Here is a 26,522-nt window from a genome sequence, read left to right on the forward strand (position 1 = left end):
TAGCTCCCTGGATAGTCTTTGAGTTCATACAAAATAGAAAGTATAAAGCAAGAGCTTCAGTTTCTGAAAGGTGAGGACTTAGCTTTTTGGGAGGGGAGGACTTAGCTTTTTGTAGGATGAGAACTTAGCCTTTGTAGGATGAGAACTTAGCTTTTGTAGGATGACACTTAGCATTTTGTCGCATGTTCCTACAGACGGCGCCAATTGATGTAACCGTTCCTGGTCACGTACCAATTTTTTTGTGATGTATCAATTTTTTTGGCTAAGTACCTCGTGATTTGACCTGCTCCTAGGTGACCTGTAACTCAAAGGATGGTGGAGCTCCCTGGTGGCGAACTGCCTGGAGGAGAGCTACTTGGTGGCAAGCTACCTTGGCGAGCTCATCATTTGACCTGCTCCCAAGTGGCCTATGACTCAGAGGATGGTGGAGCTCCCTAGTGTAGTGCAACCCGACTGCCCTCGGCATGAGGTGATCTTCTCCTCTTTGTAGACGGCGAGAGCTGAGGAACCTACGAGAACTGAATCATAGGACCTAGGGGTGTTTACCCGACTAGGACTCTTCGATGCTTAAGTTAGCACTCTGATTGTAGAGAGCTTGAAGATGATATTAGAGAAATGAAAGAGCTAGAGAGCAGGGGTTACCTCCATTTTTCCATCCCCTTCTCCTCTGGGGGGTTGGAGCTCTTATATAGCAGTGTCCTAATAGATCTGGCATAACTGCCTCTAACTTTGTGCCGCAACCGTTACTTACCAGGGCTGAGCTGGTGGGTGTAGGTAACCGTTGTAGGGTACGGCCCTGCCAGACATGAGGTGTTGCTAGAGTTGGTAGGAACAACGCCGCTTGGCTAGAGACGTGGGTGCAGTCTCCAGATCTGGCAGGTATGGTTGTTTGGTAGGAAATCTTCTTGCGATACGCCAAGCTATGCCGAGCTACTTGTGGCAAGCTATGCCGAGCTGCTTGTGGTGAGTTGCCTGTAAGTGGTCAGCTGCCTGTGGCGAGCCATGCCAAGCTGCCTGTAAGTGGTGAACTGCCTGTGGCGAGCTATGCCGAGCTGTTTGTAAGTGGCAAGCTCTGCCGAGCTGCCTGTGGCGAGCTATGCTGAGATTCCTGTAGCTAGTTCGAGCTGTCTAGTTGTCAAGAGGCTGCACTTAGTTGGCATGAGGTGCTAGGTGTCACAATTTCATTAGAGGGCCAAATCCGCCGTCATCACTTCCCCTCCCTCCCCACCACCCCCATCACCCTCACCGACATCAATAGCCTGAGAAACCCCTTCACCACTGCCATCTTGCCGTAAAAACCCTGCAACCATCTACCATCTTGCCACTAAAACTTGTCAACTGAGCTGGGTCCCAAAGTAAAAGACGACCCTGTAAACTGAGCTCCACCGTCGCTGCTATCTTGTCATTGAAACTTGTCAACTGAGCTGGGTCCCGGAGTAAAAGACGACCCTGCAAATCGAGCTTCACCGCTGCTAGCATCTTGCCATTGAAACTTGTAAACTAAGCCAGGTCCCGGAATAAAAGACGACCCTGCAAACCAAGCTCCATTGCCGTTGCCATTTTTCCATTGAAACCTTCTAACTGATCCGCATGCCATAGTTAAAGACGAAATGGACATATTTCGGTTAATTATGGAATATTTCAGTTAATCTTATTTAGGGCACTCCATTATTTCTAATATATTAAAGCTGAAATTTGAATTGGTATATCTATTTGAAACTCAATGGATTCATCTTGTAAACTATCTAACTAAAGCTCCATTGTTAATGCCTACCAAAGCAGCTACTTTTTTTTACAAGATTTGGAACATGAAGCCATGAGCTATAGTGTTTGTTCCAAAATCCTAAAAATTCAAGTAACTGAACCATCATCTTGAAAACTACTAATGGTTCAGTTACTTGAATTTGGGGAAATCATGCTTTTCTCGCATCATTATATAATTCAGTTACAAAGATTTATGATTGGTTCAGACCGTGTTTTCTTCTTTTAAAGGATTTCACTCTTTTTTGAGACTTTGTGAATGTTCTATTGACTTTATTTTCATGACTGAGACTGTTGGACTCCTTCAAAACTTTTACAAATTTCATCAGCTCTAATTTATCTGGTGCATCTTGGTCATGATGATGATGATGAAGCACATCATTTAGAGCAAAAAACCATGAGCACTATCCTCACTTTGAACAATTCCCTTGTATGAGGTTTCTCCATCACTGCTTCTCCGAACAAATTTAACATCGTAAAGGCTTAGAGTCCTTGATCTTTGGACATCCAAATATGACCTTAACGTATGAGATGGAGCTATCTCACTCCTCTCTTCATCTCTTTCTTCTGTTATTGTTACTATATAATGTGCTGAATTACTACTACTTGAGTAAGATTGAACGATTGAATGATCCAACATTTCTATCTGTCAAATTTCCCACATCTTAGGGTTCTAAGTAATCCAAAATTACTGTATTCAAATACTGAGACAATTGACCAATCCAATTATTCAAGGCAATAGATCATGTTCATTGCCCATTCCTTCAGGTGTAGCAAGTAATATGTTCATTGTCCATTCCTCCAGGTGCTGCAAGCAACATGTTTGATGATGGGCAAATGAAAGTCAAAACCAAGTTTTCAACTAAATGATTTCGTTGATTATCCAAGTTTCTTGTTTCAATGTAATCAAATCAAAATAAGACCTAAATAAACTATTAACATGAATAAGACCTCTAGAGGACGAAGACAAAACTAAGTCCACCCCATATACACCAAACCAAAACAAAACCTAAATAAAGTAACTTGTTGAACTGCACCACACCACACCAATAGTTCATATGAAACTCCGGTCATTCTGTGATGAATAATTTGGAAAAGCTCACTCTTCTGGAAAAAAGCCTGCACAATTAAGGCATCATTATTAAATAGTGATAATGGAACCTAATTTTGATAGATAATATAAGTCAAAATATAACACTTCCACTAGCTTCAGGATCGTGTTTCAGTATGGAAATAGGCTCAGTTGCAGCTCAACAACAAGATGGAAGCGGTGGTGGAGCTCGGTTGTAGAGTCGTCTTTAACAACGGCATGCGGCTCAGTTGTAGGGTTTCAACGGTAAGATGGAAAGGGCGATGGAGCTTGGGTTGCAGGGTCGTCTTTTACTCCGGGACCTAGCTCAATTGACAAGTTTCAATAGCAAGATGGCAGCGGCGGTGGAGCTCGGTTTGCAGGGTCGTCTTTTACTCCAGGACCCGACTCAGTTTACAAGTTTCAACGGCAAGATGGAAGCGGCGATGGAACTTGATTTGTAGGGTCGTCTTTGCTCCGAGACCCATCTCAGTTTACAAGGTTCAACGACAGGATGGCAGTGGCGGTGGAGCTCGGGTTATAGGGTCATCTTTTACTCCGGGACCCAACTCAGTTGACAAGTTTCAACGGCACGATGACAGATGGTTGCAGGGTTTTTACGGCAAGATGACTATGGTGAAGGGGTTTCTCATGCTATTGATGTTGGTGAGTGATGTTGCACAATCCGGGCACTCCTATCTGGCAATCGACTAGCTCCTAGCTGGTGATGGACGATACCTGAGAAGAAGATGGTGAAGGATTCCCGGGGGACTTGCCTGGTGGGAATATTCCGATGCTTAAGTTGGAACGCTTGAGAGAGCAGTAAAGAGTGCAAAGAAGGCTGAGTGCAGGTAGCGCTAGATCAATGAAAGTTTGAGGTTAACTCAAGATTTACTCAAGATACGTTCAAGATACCTTTTCCCCTTCAACCATGGAGCTCTTAAATATGGGCGTTCTGCTCAAATCGGGCGTAACCGCCACTGGACCTCTATCACAGCCGTTATCTGCCAAAGCTGCGCAGGTAACCGTTGCAGAGTACTACCCAATCGAATGAGTGACACATCCCGGAAGGACAGACACGCCACCACTTGTTGAGAGACGTGGGTGTAGTTTGCTGGGCTGGTAGGGACTATGCCATCAGTCAGGAGACGTGGTGGAATCTGACGGGTATGGTCTTGTCAGATAGAATCTTCCTGAAATTGTCGCATCGCTTAGTAGCGAGCTGCCTTGTAGCAAGCTATCCCATTACGAGCTGCCTTATAGCAAGCTCCTAGGGGTACTTCGAGGTGATTCCTCTTGAGGTTGTCTTTGGGGCAGTTTTCCTGCCTAAGTATTGGAGCGAGCTGGTTATTTTAGCTTGCGAGCTCGGATAGACTTGTCTTGGAGTATTCCCTTTAAATACATCGGGTGTCCTCGAGCTCGTGCTATAGCGAGCTCATCCTATGGCGAGCTGTAATGTAGCGAGTTGTCCTGCAAGCTCGTTACTTAGTCGTGGCCAGGCTGTTTGTACTGAGCTATTACTTGTGTTGAGTCATGTCCACCTATCACCTTTTCAAGGGGTCGGGTCACATCACCCTCCATCAATTGCCCCCCACTCCTCAAGCTAAGGGTTCTACTCTAGCGCAAGGAGTTCAAGGAGTGTGATGGGTGGATTTGACTCGAAATTCAAACTTGATTGACTGATCGCATTTTATACGCACACAAAAGTCGGGGGACTTTTGGACTTTTTGAATGCCAAAAAATGCGTCAAAGCGGCTCTCAATTCTGGAAGTCGTGCAGCAGTCATTACCTTAATCATGGGAGACGTGCAACCAATCACGTTTCGGTTTCAAAAGACGTGCGATTAGCTTGACAGTGAACCGTCAGATCCATCTTAATCTGAGCCGTCGATTTGTGAGCACAGTGGCTATAAATAGGAGGGCCCCAAGCCTCATTTCTTTTATGCTAACTTGCCTAGCTTTCAGATTCTGAGGTCGTGTCTTCATCTAACTGCCCAAGCTCTTCTTCTGTTCACACCGTCTCTTTGGTTCATCTCTTCCCTGGTGAGTTTTATCACTTTGTCAGTATGTTTGGGTACATGTACAGTAACTTTCCTCGGGGAGGTGACCAAGATGACGCCCCCTCGAGCTCAAGGGGAGGTTGGGGGCAGGCTCCGGAGGCTCGCGAGGCCTCCAACAAGACGGCTTCCACTTCCCGGGGTAGGGAGCCAGACAACTTTGGTCCTTCCTCCATGTTGATGGAGAGATTTAGGGCCTTGGTCCTTCAGTTTAACCTTCCCAAAGACCTTGTCTACAGTCTCCCTTCTGGTGACTATCCTTGGGAGCACGTCCTGACGAGATTGTGATCTTCCAGGAACAGCTTGTTGCTGTCCTTCGTCTTCCTCTACATCCTCTAATAGTAGAGGTTTTGAACCACTTCAACGTTACTATTGACCAGCTTCACCCCAACTCGATCCAAAATGTAGTTGGGACTATTTCTTTATTTTATGAGTATTGTCTTCCCCTTAACCTTGACATCTTCTCCACCATTCTTTCCATTAAAAATGCTTCCCCCGGAGCACCTCCAGAAAGGCATTCCTACTATTTTTCTCCCTGCCACAGCTTCAAGCTCTTACATGAGCTACCGAACAGGATCCCAGCCTAGAAGTGGGACTATTTTGTAGGTTGCAACCCCGAAGGGTGACCTTTCCCAACTCACTGGAGGGCCGCCATCCAGGATTCGGGGGTTGACTTGGATCCCAAAGTTCGGGAAACGGTGCAATCCTGGGCAGTGGTTGGCTTCCGTTGGTCGGACTACTTGATTGAGGACAAGTTCGCACAGGCCGGCCTAAGCCCTGGTAGGTTGCCTTTTAGGTCGCGTAGTGCCTTGTAGAAACTTTTTCTTTTTTTTTTTTCTGGACTAGTGCCTTGTGATTTTTGGCAGCCATCATATCTGGTGTAGATGCACGCCGCCTTCTGTTCAACAACCAGAAGCGCAAGGCAAAGAGGTCGCGGCCTGACTGAGCTTCCACTTCTGGGAGCGTTGAGTTCGAGGCTGCTGACCCAGCCTTCATTTCTCCACCGCCTGAGGTCCCACCGGTCCCGTTCGAGAGAGTTGCCTCCATTTGAGCCATCCCATCCCTTCACCTTCCCGCAATTCCTTACCGGGAAGTGGGAGAGTGTTACTGACTTCATCGTGGCTTCGCGAAGGAGCTGAAAGGCGGTCTCCCATGAGGAGGTCACCATCTAGGGAGAGATGGACCCCAAGCAACTCGCCACGCTAGCCTCCGCTCATAACATGGTGGTAAGTGGCCTTTTTGTTCATTCTCTTTCTTTTCTCTTCTTTTCTCTTTTTTGACCTTGGTCTTTTGTGCGCTGAACTCCGCCATCCACGCCATGGCCCTCTAGACCAACACTCACTCAGGCGATGCTCTCGCTCAGAGGTCAGCCATGCAGAAGCTCCAGGGCGAGCTCGACTAGGCCTGAGGTGAAGCCCTTCAAGCTCGAAAGGGGAGCGAGGCCCAGGAACTGCTCATCCGAGTCTAGGAGGCACAGATCACCCGGCTATCTGAGGAGAACGCTCGCTACCAGGAGGAGTCATCAAGGGTGGCAGTGGAGAGGGAGCTCCTTCGCCAGCAGGTCGGAGACTTGGAGTCCATTTTTTAGGACCGGACTCGAAAATTCGACGCCATGGTGGAGGTTGAGTGAGCTAAGGCAGTGTGGGACTTCAAGGACTCCCAGGAGTATGATGACCTCTAGGTGGAGTATGGCTCGAGCTCCTACCACTCTAGATTTAAACTCTGTCGCTGGCTGGTCCGGAAGAAGTTCTTCGAGCTCAACCTCGACGGCATAACAATGAAGGGTCTGGATCCTGAGACGGTGGACTTAGTGGAGGAGGAGGAGCCTGACTCTCCGGAGGATGACGAGGATGTGGAGGCGGTGGATCCCTGAGGCTAGTTCCTGCTCTTCTGTTTTCTTCTTCTGAATGGATTCTGGTGGTTCCCATGTGTTAGAACCCGGTTTTAAATATCTCTCTCTCTTTTTTTTTTATGAACTCTCTTGGGAGGTTGGGCCCTACTTTTTATTTGTTTTCTGTTGAACTCTTCCCAAGCTATTAAGCCCGGTTTTCAGTTTATAGAAATTAGTAATGAAATGTTTTATCTTTTTTCTGCTAAGTATGGTGTGCTCTTTACTTTCTGTCGAAGCAATTTTATCACTCGAGCTATTAGAGCTACATACCCGAAGTAGGATCTTTTGGTAGTTGTTACTCCAAGCTGTTCCTTGGTGCTTGAGGTAGTTTTATAGTATACCCCAAAGTAGTTACCATGTATGCCTGAACTGTATGGTCACAGGTTGTTCCTCATTGGGTTCAACCAGTATACCAAGGCAGGCTACGCTCCCTAGGGTTCATGTCCGAGCTGCCTACGCCTCCGACACTAATACTTAGCCTTTGCCAATGAGACGGTTAGGTCTTTCACAGTGCCGAGGTCTTAGTTAGCTCGGTGTTTTAGCCCTTAGGCTGAGGGAGTAACTTATAGTCCACTCTTGGAGTTCGCCCATGCCATGGAGGCGACTGGGTCCTATCGCGCCGAGGTCTTCGTGAGCTCGGCATTTTGGCCCTTAAGCTCTGAGAGTGACTCATGGTCTACTCAGTAGTTCGCCCATGCCATAGAAGCGACTGGGTCTTATCGCATCGAGGTCTATGTTAGCTCAGCATTTTGGCCCTTAGGCTTTGGGAGTGACTTGTGGTCTACTCAGTAGTCATAAGTAATATTGCCTTAAGTTGACAATATTCAATGCTCGAGGTACTTGTTTCCCTTCTAGGGTTTCGAACTCGTATGTTCCTTCCCCGAGCACCCGCTTTACTCGGTAGGGTCTTTCCTAATTTGGCATGAGCTTAGCAATACTGGGCTCAGGTACCATAACTTTGCGAAGGACCAGGTCGCCAACGCGGAGGTTCCGCTTCATGAACCTGGCATTATAGTACCGAGCTACTCTCTACTGATAGGTTGCAGTCCTGATATATGCGATGTCCCTTACTTCATCGAGCAGGTTGAGGTTGGTATGTAGCTTGTCTTCATTTGCCTTATCATCATCATATGCTTCTAGTCGTAGCGAGGGAACCTCGATCTCGGCTGGGATGACTGCTTTATTGCCATAGGTGAGGTTGAAGAGGGTCTCTCCTGTGGTGGTCTTCACTGTGGTTCAATAAGCCCATAGAACACTGGGTAGCTTGTTTGCCCATAGTCCTTTAGCTCGTTCTAACAGTGCCTTCAGTCCATGGAGGATAGCTCTGTTTGTGACTTCTTCTTGACCATTTGCTTGAGGGTGTGCGACTGAAGTGCAATTATGCCAAATTCCCATGTCTTGGCACCAGTTATGGAATTTAATGTCCTTGAATTGCTACCACTAAGAACCTCCTCTGGCATGTCACTCACGGAAACGGTCCGAGTATATCGATGCCCCATTGTGTGAAAGGCCACGGGCTGGTGAGATACTTGAAGTCGACAGTGGGCTGATGGTGGATATTGGCATGCTTCTGGCACTTGTCACACTTTCTGACGAGCTCGATAGCATCTGTTTTCATTGTTAGCCAGTAGTACCCTTGTCGTAGCACTTTTTGGGCGAGGGCCCTACACCCCAAGTGTCCACCGCATAGGCCCTCATGAGTGTCGCTGAGCACGAGCTCAGCTTCGGAAGGTCTGCAAGGAAGGTCCCGTGTAGTAGGAAGCTCTCAAGCGGATCAATCCAGCTCAGCTTTGCTTGAACGACAGGAGCGACCTCCTCTGCCACCCCCCCTCCCCCCCCGAGAATGCTAGGCCGAGGCAGGTTCTCTATGTACACGGTTCTCATTGTATTATCACTGGTGCTGGCTAATCGGGACAAGGCGTTAGCCTCAGCGTCTTTCGACCTCGAGATTTGTCTGATGAAGTGTGACTGGGAGTTGAGTAGAGCCTCTCTTACTTTGGCTGAGTAGGCAATCATAGTTGGTTCACAAGCTTCGTATTCGCTTGTTACTTGATTGACCACGAACTGGGAATTGCTGCAGATGATGATATGCTTGGCTTTCACTTCTTTGGCTAGAGCTAGCCTGGCTATTATCACCTCGTAATCCACTTCATTGTTGGATGCCACGAACTTGAAACGTAGTGCATACTCCAGCTTTGTGCCACTTGGGCCGTACAAAACTATTCCGACTCCGCTGCCCTACTGGTTTGAGGAGCCATCTACGTGAAGGATCTAAGGCTCCTCATCCCAATTTGCACTTGGCCTAACTAGTAGAGATGTCGCACTGGTTGCTACCTCACGGTGCTCGAGCTCAACCGGCCTGGGAGCTTTGGGCATGCCCGAGCTAGGGGACTCGTGCTCAATCGCTTGGGGACTTCGGAGTTGAAAGTGCATTCCGCGATGAAGTTTGCTAAGGCTTGGGCCTTGATAGCAGTTCGCAGCTTGTATTGGAGGTCGTACTCGCTGAGCTCAATGGCCCACTTTGTCAGTCGACTAGAGACCTCGGGCTTGAGTAGAACTTGCCTCAGAGGTTTGTTGGTGAGGACAACGACAGTATGAGCTTGGAAGTATGGACGAAGCTTCCGGGCTGCAATAACTAGTGTGTAGGCCAACTTTTCTATCTTCGGATATCTCGTCTCTGCTTCCTACAACACCTTACTAACATAGTAGATAGGTCGTTGGACCCGATCTACCTCTTTTATGAGTACCGAGCTGACCACCTCATCACTTGTCGAGAGGTACAACTCTAAAACATCGCCCTCCTCGGGCCGGGTTAAGACCGGTATGCTAGCGAGGTACTTTTTGAGCTCGTCGAACGCGAGTTAGCAATCTTCGATCCATTTAAACCCTTTGCTTTTAATTGCTTTAAGGAAAGGTAGGCAGTGGTCTGCCGACTTGGACATGAAACGGCTCAGAGCAGCTATTCGGCCATTCAACCTATGAACCTCCTTTATTTATCGGGGTGGTCTCATGTCTAGGATGGCCTTTACTTTATCCGGGTTAGCCACAATGTCGCGCTGGACACTTATTCGGGTTCAAGTTCTTGTTAAATCTACGCAGAATTTCAAAACTTGAATGCAAGTCTTGTATTAAATCATGTGAAAACTGGGTTTTGACGACCATGTCGTCTACATAATATTCAATTTTTTGGCTAATCAATGGCTCAAACAATTTATTTACAAGTCGTTGAAAGGCTGCCCTGGCATTTTTTAGCCTGAAGGGCATAACCTTGTAGCAGTACATGCAAAGCTTGGTTGTGAAGGCTGTCTTTTCTTCATCAGCCGGGTCCATCTTGATCTGGTTGTAGCCTGAATAGGCGTCTAGAAAACTTAGCAACTCATACCCTGAGGTCGCGTCCACCAGACGGTTGATACTGGGGAGTGGGAAGCAGTCCTTTGGGCAAGCTCGATTCAGGTCGATGTAATTGACACACATGTGCCATTTACCGTTAGCCTTTTTTACCAAAACGGGGTTGGCCACCCAACTCGGGTACTGGACTTCCCTAATAAAATCGGCTGCGAGGAGCTTCCCGACCTCCTCGTCGACTATCCTCCATCGCTCTAGGGTTAGGTTGCTTTTCTTCTGCCTAACGAGCCTAACTACAGGATCAGTATTAAGCTTATGAGTTATAATTCTAGGGATCTATGTCGGGCATTTCTGTCGTGGACCATGCAAAAACATCTAAATTTTCAAGTAAGAAGCGTACCGGTTTAGATCGAAGAAGCTCCTTGATGGAAGCGTCGATCTGAAATGTCCGGGCTAGGTCCTCCGTCAATGCCGGGATGGAGACGGTCTCTTCCGGGGGCGTAGCTCACTCCTTGCACTGCTCCGTAGGTCGCTCCAGCTTGGGGTCGTCGGCCTCCTTTGCTTTCCCTTTGAGGGCAGCGATGTAGCATTTGTGAGACTCAAGCTGGTCACCTCACGCTATCCTGATCCCGAAGTCCGTGGGGAACTTCATGGCCAAATAGTAAGTGGAGACCACAGCTCGTAAGGCATGGGTGATCAGCCGACCTACTATGGCATTGTACGGGGAGGGGGTTGCGACAACTAAGAAGTTGTGGTTGAGCCTCACTATGCTAGGGCAAGTGCCAACTTCCACAGGTACTGTAATCCTTTCCAGGGGCCTGACTTCCTCTCCGCTGAAGCCTAGCAGGGGAGTGTTAGCAGGCTTCAGGTCGCTCTCTTGGAGCTGAAGTTGGCCGAAGGCTGCATTGAAGAGGATATTTACTAAGCTGCTTGAGTCGTTGAGGACGTGCTTGACATCAAAGTCATTGAGCTTCACCTTTATGACGAGCGCGTCATCATGGGGGTAGTGGACCTCGTGCGCATCATCCTCTATGAAGAAGATTGAGTCTTCCATCCTTGGCTGCTTCGGGGGGTTCTGTTCTTCCCTAGCAGCCTCGCGATTTAATGTCTGAGCTACAGCTGAGGTGCAACCCGCCACAATCGAACCTCCGACAATTACGTGGATGGTCCCCCAAGTTTAGTCCTTCTTCTTCTTGCTATTGCCCTGAGTTAGGGGATTTGTTAACCTCTTCCTTTTCTCGAGGGCCTGCTCGCCCTTCTGGTTGATCTCTTCCTCTATCCCTATAAACCGATCTACGAGCTTGAGGAACTCGGTCACAGTCCTGGGGTGATTGACAACCATGTGCCACTTGAATTCTTTATGTGTAATATCTCCCTTGGCCACGGTGAGATGAACTGCGGGGTCCATATCGGGCATTTGCAAACAAGCATTGTTGAACTGTTTGATGTAACTCCGAATAGACTCCCCTTCCTTTTGAACTATGCTGAGGAGGCTTTCTTGAGTTCTTGGACACCTCTTGCTAGTGACAAAATGGGAGGGGGAAGACTTGCACAAACTGCGCCCAGCTTCTTATCGATCCGGGCGCGAGATTTCGGTACCATGTGCAGGTTACCCCTTTGAAGGTGGTGGAGAAGGCCACACACATACAGGATTCACTGGCTCTTGCCAGGTGCATCTAGGATTAAAAGACATCCACATGATCATTCGGATCGAAGGATCCGTCATACTTATCCAGGGGAGGGAGCTTGAAGTGCCTTGGCATGGGGACAACAATAAGTTCTGGCGACAGAGGAGAAGAAACTGAAAGGAGAGGAGTAGCTTTTACTTCTTCTGAGCTTACCTCCTCCTTACTCCTGAGCTCAGGCAAGACGCGAGTAGCAGTTCGACGAGCTCGTCGGCACCTCCGCTGCTGCTTCGTCGGCTCAGCGTTGGTGCTGCTTCCCTCAGTATTACCGAGCTTGATGGGCTCAGACTGCTAATGATAGCTTTGAACCGAAGGGCCCTGCCTGTAGTCTCCGGCTAGGACCTCAAACTGGTTTTCTGTGAGCGAGAGCTCAAATTGAGAGTGTTGGGGTGATGTGGGTTTGACCGGCTGGGAGGCCCCCGACCTGCCTACAGGCTACGAGGCGGGGGTGGCTGGCCTCTCCTTTCTGCCATGGGACGAGGCTTGGCTTTTGGAAGGATTCTGGGCTTGAGAGGCCTCTCCCCAGTGAAGTCATTCGCTCTGACGAAAGGTCTTGGCTTGCTTCGTGGCCGGGTGCTGAGGGGGAAGCGGCTGCTAGGCCTGAGGCAAGGAATGGAACTGCTGTTGGTACTAGTACTGAGAAACTTTATGCAGCACTTGCTGCTGGTAGAGTTGGAACTATTGGAACTACTGCATTTGAGCTTGCATAGCTCGCATACACTGTACTAGGTCTTCCAACTGGTTTTGGTTGGTCACTAGGGGAACAACCGAAGGTTCGGCGAAGGTCACTCCAAACGTGGAAGGGAGTGGAGCGTTCATGGGAGCCACTGTGAGGGGCACATTCAAGCTGGGAATTCCGTCCATAGAGAGGGGAACGGTGAACTGTCTAATACAAACAGTGGGGAGCTGGGGTTGCTCTCCAAAAGCATTCTAGTCGGCACCACGTCCGGCATTGGTGGAGGAGGCCATGAATGCTAAGTTCTTAGAGGGAAATTGTAGAAACTAGAGGAAGACTTTTTTGAAGCGTTTCCCACAGACGACACCAAATGATGTTGCACAATCTGGGCACTCCTAACTGGTAGTCGACTGGCTCCTAGCTGGCGACGGACAGTACCTGAGAAGAAGACGGTGAAGGATTCCCGGGGGACTTTCCCGATGGGAATACTCCGATGCTTAAGTTAGAATGCTTAAAAGAGTAGTAAAGAGTGCAAAGAAGGCTAAGAGTGCAAGTAGCGCTAGATCAATGAAAGTTCGAAATTAACTCAGGATTTACTCAAGATACCTTTTCCCCTTCGACAACGGGGCTCTTAAATATGGGCGTTCTTGTCAAATTGGGCATAACTGCCACTGGACCTTTGTCGCAGCCGTTATCTACTAGGATTGCATAGGTAACCGTTGTAGAGTACTACCCAATCGGATGAGTGACACGTCCCAGAAGGACAGACACGCCACCACCTGTCGTGAGACGTGGGTGCAATCTACCGGGCTGGCAAGGACTGCGCCATCAGTCAGGAGACGTGGTGCAGTCTGACGGGTATGGTCTCGTCAGATAGAAGCTTTCTGAAAGCGGCGCGTTGCTTAGTAGCGAGCTGCCTTGTAGCGAGCTATTCCGTTATGAGCTACCTTGTTGCTAGCTATCTCGTAGCGAGCTGCCTTGTAGCGAGCTCCTAGGGGTACTTCGAGGTGATTCCTCCTGAGGTTGCCTTTGGGGCAGTTTTCCTGCCTAAGTATTGGAGGGAGCTGGTTATTTTAACTCGCGAGCTGGGATAGACTTGTCTTGGAGTACCCTTTCAGTACATCGAGTGTTCTCGAGCTCATCCTGTGGCGAGCTGTAATGTAGCGAGCTGTCTTGCAAGCTCGTTACTTAGTCGCGGCCAGGCTGTTGTGCTGAGATGTTACTTGTGTTGAGTCATGTCCACGTGTCACCTTCTCCAGGGGTCAGGTCAAATCACCCTCCATCAGTGAGGGTGATGGGGGTGGTGGGGAGGGAGGGAAAGAGAGCAGCTCGCAATGGAGAGGATTTTTTGCTTCACATAATTGTTTTTCATAACTTTTGGCGTCCATTTTTTCATTAGAGGGTTTTCTGTTGTCAGTTTCAAATTCGGGTGTGAAGGCGATGTGTTCCAATTAGATTGGTCCGGACAGAAAATTTTCTATCCCCTAGGGACAGACAATGTCAGTTCAAGCATCAATAGGGGCGGAGCTAGGGGAGCCATGCCGCCCTCCACCTATGGTTCATAAATCCTCCACTAGTAATATAGTTTGTCATATAAATTTTCCCCTCCCCCACTCTCCAACAAAATGGTTGCCCCCTTATAGGCCCATTTATATTTATCCCCCCACCCCTCCTTAATCCAGTTTAGGCTGTGGCTAGTTAGAAAGCTAGATGATGCTATTCCCACTTTGAGTGTAAGGAAAGAATGGTGGTGTAAATTTTGCATTAGCTTTTGGCATTTGTCAATAAATGCAAATGAAATAAAAAGTATAAATTTTATTTTAGATAAGAGTGCATATCATAATTACAAAATAATGTATAAAAAACTTAATTAGGTGCTACTAGGTTCAGATTTGCATTGCAAATAAATTAAATAAAGCCAAGCACAAAAACTAATTCCAGATACCATGATGCAGAGAAAAAGCCTGATGGCTGGCTTGATAGTAGATGCATTGGCTTACATGATCTCTTAGGCTATATTTGGTTTGAAGGGAAAAGGTAGGGAAAGAAAGGAAAAGGCAGGAAAGCTTATACAAGGTTTGTAAAAGTTTTTCTTTCTTTCCTTACTTTTTCCTTCAAACCAAACACAACATTTGATAGTTTTTACCATCTGGGTGCAACATGCATGCATTTCATCAAACTCATCAGATTGTTGATTTCTCCATTCAGATATTTAGGATTTCAATATATGATTGAATAGCTATAAAAATTAATGCATATGTCCAATTGTCTGAAGACGTACTATTTACTGAGGAGAAATTTGATTTTAAATACCAAATATAAAACTATAGGTGAACCAAATAGCTCTAAAGAAACTAGGAGCAGCTAATTGCCTCAAGTCTCTTTGTGCTTGATGTATAAATAAAAATTTCCTAATTTTTCTATATCATTGGAGACATATTATTACTACAACCCAATCTCTTTATAAGAGAAATAGCGAAATGATCCATCAATAATAAGTATAGCAGAGTCAACTGATCTTTTTACCCATAAGGTTCCCAAAACTTATTAATTAGTTATCTCCACATAGCCATCTCTCATCTCTCGCTTCTTTTAAACTACATGAAGTAATGTGAGCAAGTCTAGTCATTCTGCCACTCTTCAACTGAAATGATCTGCATTGTAAAATCATCCATACCGTTATCCTCTTACATAGAGATTGAGAAACGCAAATACAAACAAGGAGCGAAAAACGGGTTATGACTCTCAATTGGGTGTAGTAGCCTGTAGTGCAAATACAAACATGTAGGCAATATTTCTAAACCTTGTATTTGTATTATACATATTTGTAATTGTAATCTTTCTAAACTGAGTCTTGCTTGCATTTTGTTACAGTTTAATTGTATTTGCACTAGTACAACTATATTGGGGTGCAAATGAAAAAAAATTCAAATTCTGGTTTATTTTTGTTTTGGGTTTTTTATTTTGCTTTAGGTCTTCTTTTACTTTATTTGTACTGCAATCAAACAACAGGTAAAATTTGAAACAAAAATAGATCAAAATTTGCACCCAAATCATTTGCACTGCCATTGTTTTGAATCAATGTAAATAAATTTGCATTGCAACCAAACACGACCTTTTATAGGCATATTTGATAAGCATTGCTTTGATAGTTCATATGACATAAACAACAAAAACCAATTTCTCACCTCATTACCATGTGACAAGGTGAAAGCAAAAATTGTGTAAATACATTGACAGCACGACTTCCAACTATAGATGGGGAATATATTCCAATGAGAAAAATATTCCCAGTCATATTCTCAGGTTGTTTATGTACAACTCTTGCTTTTGTGTTTCAAGGAGATTTATGCTCATCAGGCTGTGTTTGGTTGCAATGCAAATAAATTTGCACTAATGCAAAGCTGTGGCAGTGCAAATGATTTGAGTGTAAATTCTGACAAATTTTTGTTTTAAATTTTAGCTTATTTTGTGTGATTACATTATAAATGAAGTAAATTAAGACATAAAGCACAATAAAGTAAAACCTAAAACAAAATTAAATGAAAATTTGCATTTTTTTCATTCTCTCATGCATTTGTACTAGTAAAAATAAAATTGCACTGCAACCAAACACAGCCTTAGGCTCAGTTTGGAAAGAGTACAAATACAAATATGTACGGTACAATTACATACAAAATACAAGGTTTTTCACTCTACATATTTGCACTTGTATTCTTTCCAAACTGAGCCTTTGGAAGAAGTACAAATACAAATATGTACAGTGCAAATACATTCAAAATAATATAAAATTCAAGGTTTTGTACTCCACAAATTTGTCCCTGTACTCCTTCCAAACTGAGCTTTAGCAACAATTTGACAATTTCTCTGCTGGGCTTGGGTTGATAACTCAAGTAATCATACAACCCCTATGCATAGCTGATCATCACCGTGCCCATAACACCCCCAACCTAAAGACAATGGGATTGGACCCCGCATCTTGGCTAACATACAAACTAAGCCACCAAACCACCCAAGCCTAATTGCCCGTTTGGGAGGGATGTAATGTAGGCCCAGGTAAAATTATAAATTATGTTTAGTGAAAAATCTGGAGAGCCCAAATTGGCTGTCAGTCAATCATTTGAAGGGCTATCGGCTTCGTACTCTTTGAATGGTTTATCTTGGAACACTTCAAAAAGGCTCAACCAGCCTAACTGAACCTTCAGCTCAGCCCTCCCAAATGGGCTTCGAGTTGCCTAAGCCAACATGAGCCTGGACCAAGTTAGATGTAGGCAGTGTTTGGAATCGATGCATTTTGCTGAGAGCCATTTTTTCAGAAAACGATGCTGCACAAGCATGTTTTATTGTCAGCAAATATTTTTTCAGGTATTCTATTTGGTACTAATGCTATTGTTGCCACATAGGCATTTTTCAATGCCATATCAGAATACCATTGCTAGTAATAGTAGAAAAAATGAGAAAACATCAAAAAATGTATTTTTGCTCAGACCATACCTTTTCTGATTTCCAATACAAGCATTCTCCAAAAAAATGGATTTTAAACATGACATTGATGTGAGAGAAAACAGCATCGATGCCAAACAACACTTGGTGTTTACAACAAGAAGGATGGCTGTTTCAGTCCTCATGGTCCAAAGACCTTACCTCTGCACATGCTGGCACGTCCAGTCCTTTATGCTCATTTGTGTTGCAGAAAGCGTTTTCTTTATAGAGGGCCCTAAATCTGTGATAAATGGACCCTATGATTAACTTTTCATAGTTTGATGCTCTGAATAATAGATGACCATCATATTTTATTTTATGAGCTACATAACCTTGAAAATAGAGAAGACCAAAAGAACATAATTTAACGAAATAAAGATGAATTAGCAAATTGGATTAAATTAGTTAAAATGTCCAAAACAAGATTTTCAAAAAATGATTTTTTATATCAACTAATAAAATGAATTTCATAATAAGAAAACCAATGTTTGTTTTATTTGATAGGCAAACAAAAATAAATAAATACTGCTTGGTTTAATGTAAAATTGAACGCTTGATTACCAAATAACAATGATTTGAAAAACACTTGAAATCAAGAACGATTACAACTACAATAGGGGAATGGACCGAGGGATTTAATAAAAAGTTCAAAGAATTGTAAAAAGACAAGATTTAATTCTTGAAATGAAATTCTATTTATTGAATTCAAAGAGAAGTAATTGCAATACCAGTAGTGTTTTGGTTGCGCTCCAATCTCCATGTATGGTTTGCTGCTTTATCCCTCTCTCTTATTTGATTCTTCTGTGGCCGATTTTAATGTGGGGGACGTGGCATATCTTCTTCCAGTCTTCTCCTACTTCCCCTTTGCAACCTTCTTGCAGTCGAGGGAAACCATAGATCTCCAATTTCTGTAGTGAGGTGACACGCTGCATCTCTTCTGGAATGGACACAATTGAGTCGCAATTACCAATCGACAAGGTTTCGAGTGCTGTGAATTTTTCTAAACTTTCCGGTAACAAGTCGAATGGTGAAAAGTTTATCTTCAATGTCTTTATTTTGTTACTTGATGGTAATGACCTTGAAAAAGCACCTGCATCACCATGTAACTCCAACTCCTCAAGCTGCCCCAGAAGACTTGACGAGGATGACGTCCATGTCAATTGAGGACAATGCCATATACTCAGTATTCTTAATGCTTCAGCAGCAGGGAAGATGCGACGAGGCAGAACTTTTAACTTGGGGCAACGATGAACATACAACACAGAAAGACGTGGCATCAAAGTAATGGAAGTAGTTTGTCTTTCATTTGTTTCTTCCGTATCAAGATCCCAAGCTTCCAAATTTTTCATATCATTGATGTCAAGATGGATTAACTCAGGGAATACTTTCTTAGCCCCACCATCAGTACTCTGAGAAGCATTGGCCTCATTGATTCCAGAAAACATGTATTTGATCTCATGCATACCACTTATGGATAAACGTTGAAGAGATGGTAGCTTTCCAAGAGCAGGAGGCAACTTGGTTAAATTTTTACATCCGCCTAATTTCAATAAGCGTAAATTGGGCAACCCATCATCTCTCACCATCCAACTGGCTAACTTAGTTCCAAGGAAACCATTTAATGTCAACCCCTCGAGCTTTTGGTGTGGTTCGAGACCCTTAAGTATACTGTCCATCTTCTCCTCCACTCTATCCACTACTTGTCCATCATCTCCATCAAAATATAAATGAAGCGTGTGGATATGCTGCTTATTCTTAAGCGCTGCATCATTGGCCTCATTTTCACCTTTTAGTCTTCCTAATCCTCTTATTTCAATCTTTCCCTGGAGGAACTTGAGATTTTTTAGTTCCTTAATTGTGCATCCCCTCCCACCACTGTTGCCACTTATGATAAACTTGGGCAATCTGCAAAGGGAGTCCAGTCTACCAATGCCTTGTGGTAGGTATTGCAATTCTTCGGTATCCTCAATTTCAAGATGTCTCATTTTAGTGAGTTTCACAATTCCTTCAGGAAGTTTGCAAAGTTTCCAACAGCTATTCAGCTCCAAAGACTGCAAATTTTGCAGATTACCAAGTGTTTCAGGCAACTCTTTTAAGTCTGTATTCCAAGACAAGTTAAGGTATCTTAGATGTATCAATTTCTCTACCTTGCTTGGTAGCCCTTCAATATGAGTGTTTTCCAAATTTAATGCCCTTAAACAAGTTAACTGGTGAAATATATCAGAAAATTCAGATTTCATCCATGGGATCAGTTGGAGAGTTCTTAAATTTGTTGCTCTGTAAACAGGGGGAGGAATGATCCGTTCACCCACACCAGAATCATCATCATCATTTCGTGTCAAAGTTAAATGGCGAGCCCTGTTATATATCAACTGTTGTGCAATATTATCACTAATATTTAGTATGCAACACTCCTTATTTGCGAGGAATTGAGCAAAATCATGAACCAAATCGTGCATCTTGCACTTATCAATATTGCCATCGTCATCTTTTCTCAAGTCTTGAAAAAATGATCGTGTGGCCAAAATATCAAAATGCTCTTCACCTATCATCTCCATTGTTTTTTCTGATGAACTACTACTATCAATAAGGAAACCTTGTGACATCCATAACTTGATCAACTTATCCTTGTTTATCCACTGATCTTTGGGAAAGATGGTACAATATACAAAGCACTGTTTCAAATCTGAGGGCAAATCATAATAACTCAACAACAGAGATGGTAAAACATGTGTTTTAATTTCCTTTGATTCCCAAATGCTACTCTCCAAGACATATTGCCAGTCTTGTTTTGTTGGCTTCTTGAAGCGTAAGAGACTGCCTATGGTCTTTGCAGAAAGAGGCAAGCCTTTGCACTTCTTTGCAATTTCAATGCCAATTCCTTTCAACATTTCACGCTCTTCGTCTGTCCTCTCCGCAAATGCTATGTGGCTCATCAATGACCAACAATCCTCATCAGACAATACCTCCAAATCATGGAGGTAAGTCGTGCCCAGCATTTTTGCAACCCTCCCATTGCGTGTGGTGACCAGAATTCTACTTCCCTGTGCACCACAATTGAGGGAAAGCTTCAGTGGTTCCCAATCGGAGACTTCCTCTGTCCACATGTCATCTAAAACAAGTAGATAGAGCCTTTGTTCAAGGGAACTGCTCAACTTATTATGCAAAGCTTCCCATGAAATATCATTATCAATATTGGCATCCTTGTTAATGGCTTTAATGATTTCGTTGGCAATCCTTACCTTATCAAAAGGTTCGGATACACACACCCACAATCTATTCTCAAAATAGTTCACCACACTTTTATCATTGAAGATTGATTGGGCAAGTGTTGTCTTGCCTAAGCCACCCATTCCAATTATGGAGATGATGGGGATAAGGCTTTTCTCCTGCCGACTGCTCTCACTCAATAATTGACTCACTATTACTTCCTTTTCTTTATCACGACCGAATGTGATGGACTCCTCAATCAAAGAACTCGTTTGCAGTCTACTTATTGAAGGTTCCCTTGAAATTAAGCTGCTAGCGCTACTACTTTGGAAGTTTAACTGATCTCTATTTCTTGACATCTCATCAAATCTTTCATTTATATTCTTTATCCTACGATGAATGCCACGATGAAGACCTACTTTCTTGAACCAAAAGCAACAAGATACAAAGTTGGTGGTGTGTACCTCTTTCAATATGAGAGTTTTTGTGGTCCATTCGTCTAACACATCGTCCGCCTCATAAGCTATGTCTTTGAGATTTTCCAGCCAAATCTTCACTAAGTTGTCCTGTACTTGCTTCTCCTCAGCCTCGTTAAGAACAGCTTTTATGGTCATGAGTGTATGAGAGAGCTTATCAACCTCTTTTCTAGCATTAAGTAAACCTCCTATTTCTTCTTGAATCCCTTGTTGGATAATGGAGGCCACTTCCCCCAACAAAATGGAAACAAGTGCTTCAGCCATGAGTGGTGATTGATCAAGCAGGTGGGAAGAAATGAGAGATTGATGAGATCAGAGCTGGGATTTTTGTAGTGTCTCCTCTAATCTTCGATTGAAGTAAATATATAGAGTTGCAATATCCTCCTTTCAAAGGCTTTGAGAGGTCGGTGTGTTGCATGGAAGAACCAGAATATAGGCAAAGTAGAAGGTGAATAGATAGGGTGCTTCCTGAGGCAAACTATATGCCTAAGCAATTCGGATCCGTGCCATCCATCTGGATTGTAGTATCTAGGATGGTGTACCCAGGATCAGATTTGTGGACTTCTGCCTATAGACTATATATAGTGAACCTCAAGCCTCATGTATGTTGAATTCCAGCTATTGTAACCTAAATATCAGTTGAGAATAAAGTGGTGAACTAATTGCAACCAGCTCACGAAAATGAAAAAACAAGGGAAAGCACTTTAGTACGTTGAAACTAATATGGCTGTAACCGGATCAGATTCGGGTTAAGTGAGAGAATTGAGTTCGATCTGATGATCATCACACAATTAATTACGAAGAATCTGGTCCTATTCGGAAGGTCCGAATCAGATTCAAGTTGTTTTACTGTCTCTAAAATAAAGGAAAAGCTAAAAATTAATAACTCCTTTTGCTTGTTTATGACAAATTTATATGAATATAAAAAAGTTATTATTTATGGGTTTATATAATGATGTATACATAGATATTATTTCTATAGACAAAAATACATATTGTATAAGCTTTCATGGGTACTCATTTGTCTAAAGTCAAATTCCATTGAGGGAGATTCCAGCTCGATCCATTTATAAGGCTCAGTTCGGTTGCACAGCAAATTACATCTGCATGAGCATAAATGCATGAGAGTAAGAATAGGCCGAATGTAAGGTTTGCTTTTACTTCACATTTGACTTTGTCTTTGTGAGATTACATAGGAAGTGAAAATTATATGGTTCCCACGTTATTTGAAAGAAAATGGGGATAGGGGGAGGGTTATTTGTTTGTGTTCAGTTATGCCTTAAATTTTTGTTGTAGCCTACTCCATGACCCATCCCAACATCTTAGGAGAAAACTCATTGGAGAAATTTTATAGGGGATAAAGAAGGCCCAAAGTCCACCACTGATCTCCTCTAGGGACCCAGTCAATTTTGATCCTATGGGTCCAACCTATACATATTATATTAAGTTATGGGGTTTTCTTTATTATGTATCTTTTAGTAGGGGTGAGTAAAAAAAACCAAAAATCAAATCGATTGAAAAAAATCGATCGAAACTGAACTGAAAAATCAATTAACCGAATCGGTTGGTTCGATGTTTAAAAAAAAAACAAAAGTACTAGTTCGGTTTTGGTTAACTAATATAGAAAATCGGCGGTTAACCAACCGACCGATATACATATATTTTTATATATATTTATGTATACAATATATTTTTTATTTTTTATATATTATAAATTAATAAATATGCATTATATATATATAAATATAATTTTTTTAATATATGATATATTATTTATACTTTAAAATATAATATTTTATATATATTTATAGTCTTTTATTATATATTTTTATAATTTTATCTTTCCCATTTTACCCTTAATTATTTTGGAATGTTCTAATGCTTAATTAATGCACATACCTTTAATTGTTAATTTGGAATGCTCTAAACTTTAGTTTTAGAACATTCCACCTTTTTAAATGAAAATGTCTCTCGATTAATGGTTTAAAGGTGGTTTGGTCTAACTTGGATTCAGACCGATCCAGCCAAATCAGTATGCTTTTGTATCCCCATTGTCTTACAAGTTACAAGTAGAAAAAAAAAATAAAAAAAAATATATATAGGATAAAAAATGAACTCATTCTTACAAATAGGTTATAAAAGGAGCAAAAATAGACTAATATGGGAAAAGTCCATCCATCAACAACAACCTTGTTACAAGGTGGAAGGGGATAGACCAAAAAGGGCATTGCTAATTGTACATCAATTGGGCAAGCTTTCAATCCAGTATTATTACTTTCGAGTCTAGGGATCATCTCTTACAAAGATCTCAATGTTAATCGACAAGTTCTATCTTATGTACCTCACACCTGATGAACACAAACATGAATTTTGTTATAAAGCAGAGGACAAGAATCAGAGCAGTGATGTGGATAAAATTGCTTCATGTTGGAAGGTAGTGCAGATTTCAGATTGTTGCGTGGCTGGGTCAAACTGCAAAGAAGAGGGATTACAGGTCCCGGGGTACTTTATTCAGTGTGGATACTTTGATTCTTAAGTTAGCATGGGAGATTTGTGAGAGAGCTAATAGCTTAGAATAGTAAATTGCAAGAGCAAAATCATGCATACCTTGTGAAGCTGGAGGTGATGCCTTTATATAGGCGAGTTGATGTGGGCCTCACAAAGTGTGTCCGAGATCACCGGCTTGCCTAACAGGGAATCCATTCCACACCCAAAGATGGACTCCGTGTAAGCTGATAAGGCTTATCAGATCCATCCTATTTGGGCGGAATAGAGATAGGGTCCGTTGGCATGTAGCGTGATCCCAAGGATATCGGAGACTACTGGCTCGCTTCTAGAAGGGTATGTGTTACCTCAGCAAGTTGGTGAGTGTGGCGAGCTGATCAAGCCCTGGTACTGGCTGAATAACCCAAGGTGCCCAAGGTGCTTGAGGTATCCAAGGATGTTGAGATGTTGCCTAGTCATTATGTCGCTCCATGTGTCATCCTATCATTCAATGAGCCAAATTGATCCTCATCAATTGCCCCCACTCCTATGCCTGACATAGCAAACTTGGGGCGGAAGTAATTTGTGAGTAGAAAAAGGGGTTTGGCCCGATCTTCAATTCATCCTGATTTAGACCACTGGTTTGACCTGAGTGAGACAACTATTTCAACCTAAGGAGGCAAGGTCACGTCCCGAGCAGGCATGTACGTAACATAGACATTAAGCTACACGGACATGAAAAATGCATTCAACTAAATTCAACCTATAAATACGAACCATCGCACCCTTGGGAGCCATTGGATCATCTCAATCTTGATTGTCCATGGTCGATTAAGGAGGCTATAAATAGGGCCTCTGGAGATCCATTTTCTTCGTCCCATTTTTGAGCTCTTGTGCATTTAGAGGTCGCAGAGTGTGCTGTCATCGGTGTCGTTGGTGTCTTTGGTGTTGTCAGGTCGGTCTTTCTCTCGTGCATTTGAGCTCTCTTTTCATTTCCTTTACTTGCATTCTATCCAATCAAGTAGCGAGTCTAGTGGGGAGAGGGTTCAATCTAGTCAGGCCGAGGAGGGAACCTCAATCCAAGACCAATGTGGCTCCCACAAAAGAGCCTCATCATCCCATTGGGTACCTAGGCCTAGACTACTAGACTACTTCGGTTCCACCTAATTGATCGCCGATGATATTTATTTGGCAGCTCAGTATAAAATCTTGGAGACTGGTCTTCGCTTCCCTCTTCACCCCTTCATCCCCAAAGTCTTAAACTTCTATGACATATGCCTTAGTCAACTACACCAAAACTCTATCCGTACCCTATTTGGTAAGATTTCCCTTTTCTTTAACCTAAGTCCTTCTCTTGACATCAAAACCTTCACTGCCCTCTACCAAATCAAGCAAAACCCTACCAACACCCTAGACAAGTTCAGTTACTACTTGTCTTATCGGCCTAGGTACAAGCTTCTTCACGACTTCCTCTCTAAGGTCTTGGCCTAGAAAAGCAAGTATTTCTTCATCACCCTAGCTAGTGGTGGTGGCCTTTCCCGATGCATTGGACAGAGGGGTAAAGGATGTCAAGGAAGAGTTGAGCTAGCAGATGCAGGCCAAGATGAAAAACCTGGCAAAGCGCAAGCTGAAGCTGAGCGACTACTTGATTAAGAAGAAGCTTATTCGGGTCGGGCTGAGTCCTCTGGGTAGGTCATTGCCTCAGGTTCAAGTGTTCATATTCTTTGCTTCATGTTGATTTTACGAACTCTATGTCTTCTTGTGTGGGTGACATGCCAAGTGTTGCAACTTCAAGGTTCCTTTAGGACATGAGGAAGAAGAAGAGGAGGGTGTGTCATAAGGACGCACGTCGAGCATCCAATCCTGAGCCCATTGTACCAACCGTAGAAGATGAGGTCCTAATAGTCAACCTAGTTGAGGAAGACTAGGCAGAAGGGCCTGCACAAGAGAACAAGGTGGCCCAAACGTTCAAGGCATGCCCTCTGCAACCTAGGGCTCCAACAACTGAGGAGGCTCCTAAGGAGAGGTGTCCATCATGGACTATAGGATTGCCTTGATCAAGAGCAAGGAGGCCATCTTCCTTGAGAAGGTCTCTCATATGTTTGACATGCAGTGTGCTAAACTCGACACCAAAGAATGTGATGTCTCATGATAGTAAGCTTCCAAACTCTTCATTGTGTTGTTCACGAGCTACTTCTTTGTACTTAGCACATTTCCTTTTCTTTTCTTGCAAACGAACTCCATAGTCCACTCTCTGGTGAAGCAATCTGAACTTCACTTGGTGAAGGCCGACAATGTCAAGGTGGCAGCTAACGAGTATCAATCCCAGGTGGAGAGAGCTGTCAACCTCACTGGCCAGCTAAAGAATGAGCTAATGAGTGAGGGAAACCACGTCAAGGAGCTGGAGGTCAACATCACAAAGCTTCAAAAAGAGCTTCAAGAGAAGGAGTTACACTTCGCTAAGCACGAGGTCCAGGCTACCAAGACTCAAGTCATCGAGGAATTCAAGGTCTTGCCAAGTTGGTTATAGGAGAAGTAGGACTTTGGTACTGTGGCCTTTCATCAAGGCTTCAAACTCTATCGAATGCTAGTGTAGTCGGTGTACCCCGAGCGCAGCCTCATGTCAATCAAATCCTTAGTCTGCACCAACAAAATGTTCAACCCAGTCTATCTGAGGCCAAATTCTGAGGAGGATGAGGCCGACGAGGAAGCTGTTGAGGAGGAAGCCGAAGAGCTTGCTATTGGAGAGGTTGCTGCTAAGGGAGACATTGCCAAGGAGGACACTGCTGGTGGAGATGGTAATGGGGACGAGGAGCCCCAAAATGTCTAATACTTGTTGCCTCTTTTCATGGACCCCCTGCACATATGTACCATGTCGAGCCTCCGAGCTTGGTCTAAAGAACTTGTCTTCTTTTTGTCTTTTTTTTTTAGGACATTGATGTGATAATTCCTATAGTTGCAATAAATGAAAGTTTATTTTTATCACCTTGTGTTCATATTCTTTATTTCTCTTGAACCTAAGACTTCAAAAAATAGACTAAGTGTAGGATTATCCTGAGGTGCCTTAGTTTCCAAAGTGACTAGGCATAGTATGGGATTAACTTAAGATTGTTGTAGGTCGAGACAACTAGGCATAGTATGGGATATAACCCAAACTGCCTATGTGCCAACTAGGCATAATATAAGATATACTCGGACTGCCTATATGCCGAAGTGACTAGGCTTTATCATATTGTCGAGGTCATTACTAGGTTTTCATAGGGGACCTTTTAGGCTTAAAGCGACTTGGTGTCCCCTTCAAGGTGTAACTTAGCCATCGTGTGCTTTATGCTGGGCAGCTCGACCAAGTCACCAAGGCGGATGGTCTTCTATACTTAGTGAAATTTT

At 43.7% G+C, this 26,522-nt stretch overlaps 1 protein-coding gene across 3 annotated transcripts; it reads right to left on the reverse strand.

Annotated features, from left to right (window-relative positions):
- Nucleotides 1–14,890: 14,890 nt before the first annotated feature.
- Nucleotides 14,891–21,236, reverse strand: LOC148855461 (putative disease resistance protein RGA1). Of its 3 annotated transcripts, none has more exons than XM_088983118.1 (3): nucleotides 17,694–21,236; nucleotides 17,128–17,206; nucleotides 14,891–15,137 (listed from the first exon to the last, which is right to left on the reverse strand). In XM_088983118.1, exon 1 carries the CDS (start codon nucleotides 20,913–20,915, stop codon nucleotides 17,754–17,756), a length of 3,162 nt encoding a protein of 1,053 aa, XP_088839244.1. In that variant the 5' UTR covers nucleotides 20,916–21,236; the 3' UTR covers nucleotides 14,891–15,137; nucleotides 17,128–17,206; nucleotides 17,694–17,753. The 3 variants fall into 3 exon arrangements, with proteins under 3 accessions (XP_088839244.1, XP_088839243.1, XP_088839242.1); XM_088983117.1 differs by having other exon boundaries at nucleotides 16,978–17,206; XM_088983116.1 differs by lacking the exon at nucleotides 14,891–15,137 and adding an exon at nucleotides 16,065–16,808 and having other exon boundaries at nucleotides 16,978–17,206.
- Nucleotides 21,237–26,522: the final 5,286 nt, after the last annotated feature.

The sequence above is a fragment of the Nelumbo lutea genome, chromosome 4 (genome assembly GCF_056320005.1).
Source record: "Nelumbo lutea isolate HS-2025 chromosome 4, American lotus-T2T, whole genome shotgun sequence".
Taxonomy (NCBI): domain Eukaryota; kingdom Viridiplantae; phylum Streptophyta; class Magnoliopsida; order Proteales; family Nelumbonaceae; genus Nelumbo; species Nelumbo lutea.